At 53.1% G+C, this 5,175-nt stretch overlaps 1 protein-coding gene across 1 annotated transcript in view; it reads right to left on the bottom strand.

Moving 5' to 3' along the window:
- ITGB4 (integrin, beta 4) overlaps positions 1 to 5,175 on the bottom strand; it is a 43,773-nt gene that overhangs the window by 6,601 nt on the left and 31,997 nt on the right. Inside the window, exons 25-28 of the mRNA XM_011965406.1 lie at positions 2,604 to 2,819; positions 1,392 to 1,549; positions 790 to 970; positions 542 to 679 (exon numbers count right to left, since the gene is read on the bottom strand). Coding sequence (XP_011820796.1) covers positions 542 to 679; positions 790 to 970; positions 1,392 to 1,549; positions 2,604 to 2,819 — 693 coding nt within the window. The remainder of the gene's footprint in view (positions 1 to 541; positions 680 to 789; positions 971 to 1,391; positions 1,550 to 2,603; positions 2,820 to 5,175) is intronic.

Genomic DNA, 5,175 nt, shown 5'->3' with positions numbered 1-5,175 from the left:
CCAGGATGGTCTCGATCTCCTGACCTCGTGATCTGCCCGTCTCGGCCTCCCAAAGTGCTGGGATTACAGGCTTGAGCCACCGCGCCCGGCCGCCAGGCTGGTCTTGAACTCCTGACCTCAAGCAGTCCACCTGCCTCGGCCTCTCAATGTACAAAATAATCTTTTAAAGTGCTATCTGAAATTCAGAGCCTCCTGTATTTCTGTTTGCTAAATCCAGTAACTTTCTTCTTGCCCTAAGAAAACCATGCAAGTGTGAGCTCCCTGGTTACCTGCATGGGGAGGGGTACCCCTGAGCCTGTGACCCCACTCCACATAGGTAACCACCCACCCTGCAACCTTCTGGGTTTGGTCTTAGAATGCAACCCAGGCCAAAATCTGGCCGAAACCCTAATGATGCCTCAGGCTTATCCAATAACCAGGATGAAGGCCTCGAGTGCCCTGCACAGCAGGTCCAGGGAGTGACCCAGAGCTCCCTCCCGCTTTGTCCTCTCCCTTCCATGGCTGTTCTCTCTGCGGGCAGGAAGGAAGATGTGGTTCTTACGGTTGTCGTCGTTGACCAGGCCATAGCAGACCTCATAGGCTGTGATCTCACCGTTGGTCTCAGCCGGCTCGGCCCAGCTCAGCTGGGTCACCGTGGAGGAGACGACATTGAAGGCCAGACGCCCTGGCTCGCTGGGCACTAGGAAGCGGGGGATACAGGAAGAGTGCTGTCAGTGGCAGAGGGGAGGGCTGGGCACACTGGCATCAGGGCAGCCAGGGGACAAATGGACAGACATGGTGAGGCCTCACCTTCCTGGTGGGTGCGGCAGGACACCAGGGAGCTGTAGGGTCCCTCGCCCTGAGCCCCGTAGGCGCACACCTTCATCTCATAGTCGCAATATGGGTACAGGTTGGTGAGCTCCACTGAGGGCACCTTGCTGTCGAGTAGGTGGGCTTCGGACTCGGAGTCACCCTGAATCCAGTACTTTACCTGCCCCCAGGGACAGGGGTCCTGGTCAGCAGGGAGCAGCAAGCACCCAAGCTGCCTGTCCCTCTGCTGACCTCTGCCCTTACTGATCTCTTTGCACAGATGAGAGACACTAAGGTCTGAGGGAGGGGCTGAAAGATCTGCCATGGGCACACATCGGGACTGGGGCAGAGCAGGTGGGGGTGTCTCCCATGCGGGGGTGGGAGGGGGCCCCATTTTAGGAAGGAGGACAAATGTCTAATAAGCTCGGGAATGGGTCTTCCCTCTTCCCCAGCACAGACCGGGTTTCCCTCTGACCACCTGTGCTAGGTTCCACTGTCTGCTCTCTCTCAGCGGGCCCTGGCCTCAGACGGCCCACCTCTTCCGTGAGGGCTGGTACCAGACCGCCCATCCACCTGCCGTGGCCCTCAGCCCCCCGCCTTACCCTGTACCCCATTGGCTTGCCAGAAGGGGGCAGCCAGTTGAAATGGATCTTCCTGGACCCAGCGGCCTTAGCGTTGGGGTTCTGCGGGGCGCCCAGGTCACCGTGAGGGGGTGGCTGTGATGACACCATCTGACGCGTGAGGCTCCGGTCCAGCTCATCTAATGGGTCAAGCCGGGGCAGGGCAACCACTCAGATCCTGCTTCGCCACCAGGGGGCGACAGAGACCCACTTAAACACCCAGGGCGCTCTGCCCAGCGCATTCAACTCAGACCTGCCCACCCGTGTCTCTGGACACCTGGTGCCCCATTGCTGCCACATAGAGCATCCTGCCAAGCTTGGCGGAGGACCCAGGAGAGTCACTGGAGGAACAGAAGGAGGAGGGAGTTGGTCTGCCCCTTTCTCCCTTGGCAGCTCAGGGAACATTCCACATGAGAACATTTGCTCCCAGCCCCATTTCCACACCATACCCTGAGTATCTCACTCCTCTCCCATCTTCCTGGCAGGCCTTCCCCCAGTGGGGAGGCTGAGGGCTGAGAGGAACTAACTGGCCCACCTCTTCCAGAAGCACCTGCATGTTAGTTGGAACTGAGGCTGAAGCCAAAGGGCCAGGGTCTGATGGGAGAATTCCTATTGCGTGACCTCAGCCTCTCTGGCTGTCGGGTTGCCGGATAACATGTAGATGCCTAGTTACATATGAATTTCAGATAAACAACAGCCTTTTCTTTTGTTGTTGAGGGGCAGGGTCTCATTCCATGGCCCAGGTGCTGTGCAGTGGTGTGATCACAGCTTGCTGCAGCCCAGACTCCCTGGGCTCAAGTGATCCTCCCACCTCAGTCTCCAGAGTGGCTGGGACTCTAGGTGCACACCACTACGCCAAGCTAATTTGTTTATTTTTTGTAGAGACAAGGTCTCACTATGTTGCCCAGGCTGGTCTAGGACTCCTGGGCTCAAGTGATCCTCCCACTGCAGCCTCCCAAAGTGCTGGGATTACAGGCATGAGCCAGTACACCCAGCCCATTTTGCAAAAATAGGATAAGTACGTTCCAAATATGGCATGGAACATACTTACCCTACCAACGTGTATGTTGTTATCTGAAATTCAGATTTACCCGGGAGTCCTGTGTTTAGATTTGCTAAATCTGGCAGACCTAGTTGAGAGACCCCCAGTCTTCCCTCTCCCCCTGCTTAAGCCAACCCCTAGGCTCTGCCTACCTGGGTCCCTGATGATGACGGTGGTGGAGTGGGGCTGGCCCAGGTGGGCCCCAAACTTAGGGTTGCTGAGCTGTACGTGGAAACGGCGGATCTGGCGGCCCCGCAGAAGGGAGTCGACCTCTTGCAGCTCCAGGAGCTTCACCTGCAGCTCTTTCCAGGCCTCTCCAGGCTGGAACAGCAGCTCACCCTCCACAGGGATGTAGTCCTGGGAGTGGAGGGGTCAGGGTCAGGGTCGTGGCCGGGGGCTGAGGCAAGAGTCACGGCCACATGCTCCCTCCCAACCTCATGGACACCGCAGAGATCATCCCTGCTTGCTGGGTGGAGTACTTACATCAGCTTCAGGTTTTTGTGGGGTTTTTTTTTTTTTTGAGGTGTAATCTCACTCTTTCGCCTAGGCTGGAGTGCAGTGGCGTGATCTCGGCTCACTGCAACCTCCACCTTCCGGGTTCAAATGATTCTCACACCTCCGTTTCCCAAATAGCTGGGATTACAGGCACCTGCCGCCACGCCCGGCTAATTTTTGTCTTTTTAGTAGAGATGGGGTTTCACCATGTTGGCCAGGCTGGTCTCGAACTCCTGACTTCAAGTGATCCTCCCGCCTTGGCCTCCCAAAATGCTGGGATTACAGACATGAGCCACCATGTCCAGCCATGTTTTTGTGGGTTTTTTTTTTTTGAGATAGGGTCTCACTCTTGTCACTCAGGCTGGAGTGCAGGGGCACAATCACGGCTCACTGAAGCCTTGACCTCCTGGGCTCAGCCCATCCTTTCCCTCAGCCTTCTAAGTAGTGGGAGTACAGGTGTGCACCACACCTAGCTAATTTTTTTTTTTTTTTTTGTAGAGGCACGGTTACCCTATGTTGCCTAGGCTGGTCTTGAACTCCCGGCCTCAAGCGATCCACCCACCTTGGCCTCCCAAAGTGCTGGGATTACAGATGTGAGCCACCCAGCTTCCTTTCAATGCAGTGGAGCTTGCCTGAGCTTTCCAGAATAACTGGGAGGAAAAAAAAGAAAATCCTTCACATAGAAGACCACTAGGTGGCACTTCAGGGCAAGATTTCAATTCCAGGCTCAGCAGCCAGGGCCATGGCTGGGGAGGCAACCTCATGCCACCCAACTCAGAAAGTGAGGCCCATAGTTGTAAAACAAAAACAAAAACAAAACAAAACAACAACAACAAAAAAAACCAGGGAGCTGCCTGCAAGCAACCTACATAGATATTTCAAAAATGTCAGTGTCAGTGTCATTAGCCCAGCATGGTGGCAGGTGCCTGTAATCGCAGGTACTTGGAAGGCTAAGGCAGGAGAAATGCTTGAACCCGGGAGGTGGACGTTGCAGTAAGGCATTGCACTCCAGCCTGGGCAACAGAGCAAGACCTTGTCTTAACAAAAGTCAGCATCACGGAAGACAAAGCCAGGAAACTTTTCTAGATAAAAGGAGTCAGGACCCGTGAAAAAATTCAATGCCAAATCCTTGATTGGTTCCTGCATTGGGAGGAAAAACGCTATAAAGGACATTATTGGGACATCCAAACAAGGGGACATCGGAATGTGGACCAATTTTATTTTATTTTATATATATTTTTTGGGATGGAGTTTTGCTCTTTTGCCCAGACTAGAGTGAAGTGGTGCAATCTCAGCTCAGTGCAACCTCCACCCACTGGGTTCAAATGATTCTCCTGCCTCAGCCTAGCTAGTAGCTGGGATTGTAAGCACCCGCCACCATGCCCGGCTAATTTTTGTATTTTTCGTAGAGACGAGGTTTCTCCACGTTGGTCAGACTGGTGTCAAACTCCTGACCTCAGGTGATCCACCTGCCTCGGCTTCCCAAAGTACTGGGATTAAGGTGTGAGTCACTGGTGATGCCCAGCCGGAATATGGACTAATTTTAGGTACTAGTATAATCAATGTGAAGATACAGATGTCCACATCTGTATCTCTATTTGTGTTGCTATCTATATAGAAAGAGAGAGAAAGCAAATATTAGCAATCAGTGAATCTATGTAAAGGGTAAATGGGTGCTAGTTTTATTGTTCCTTTCATTTTTCTGTATGTTTGAAGTTTTTCAAAATAAAAAGGTGAGAAATTAAAATGTTTTTAAAAATAAATATCAAAGTTTTTTTTTTTTTTTGAGACAGGTGTCTTACTCTGTCACCCAGGCTGGAGTGCAGTAGCACTATCTCGGCTCACTGCAACCTCCACCTACTGGGCTCCACCTCAGCCTCCCAAGTAGCTGGGACCACAGGTGCACACCACCACACCCAGATCATTTTCTGTATTTTCGGTACAGACAGGGTTTTTCCATGTTGGCCAGGCTGGTCTCGACCTCCTGATCTCAAGCGATCCGCCCACCCTGGCCTCCCAAACTGCTGGGATTACAGGCATGAGCCACTGCACCCAGCCTCAAAGCATCTTTATACAAGTGTAACAGGATAGCCAGAAGGCAAGGCAAAAGGATCATGTTATCCCAGGAGTTCGAGAGCAGCCTGGGCAACATGGCGAAAACCTATCTCTACTAAAAACACAAAATGGCCGGGCGCGGGGGCTCACACTGTAATCCCAGCACTTTGGGAG

The sequence above is a fragment of the Mandrillus leucophaeus genome, unplaced genomic scaffold, assembly GCF_000951045.1.
Source record: "Mandrillus leucophaeus isolate KB7577 unplaced genomic scaffold, Mleu.le_1.0 Scaffold1, whole genome shotgun sequence".
NCBI classification, from domain to species: Eukaryota; Metazoa; Chordata; class Mammalia; order Primates; family Cercopithecidae; genus Mandrillus; species Mandrillus leucophaeus.
Note: the sequence above shows the minus strand (reverse complement) of the source record. Positions and strands in the feature narration are given on the sequence as shown.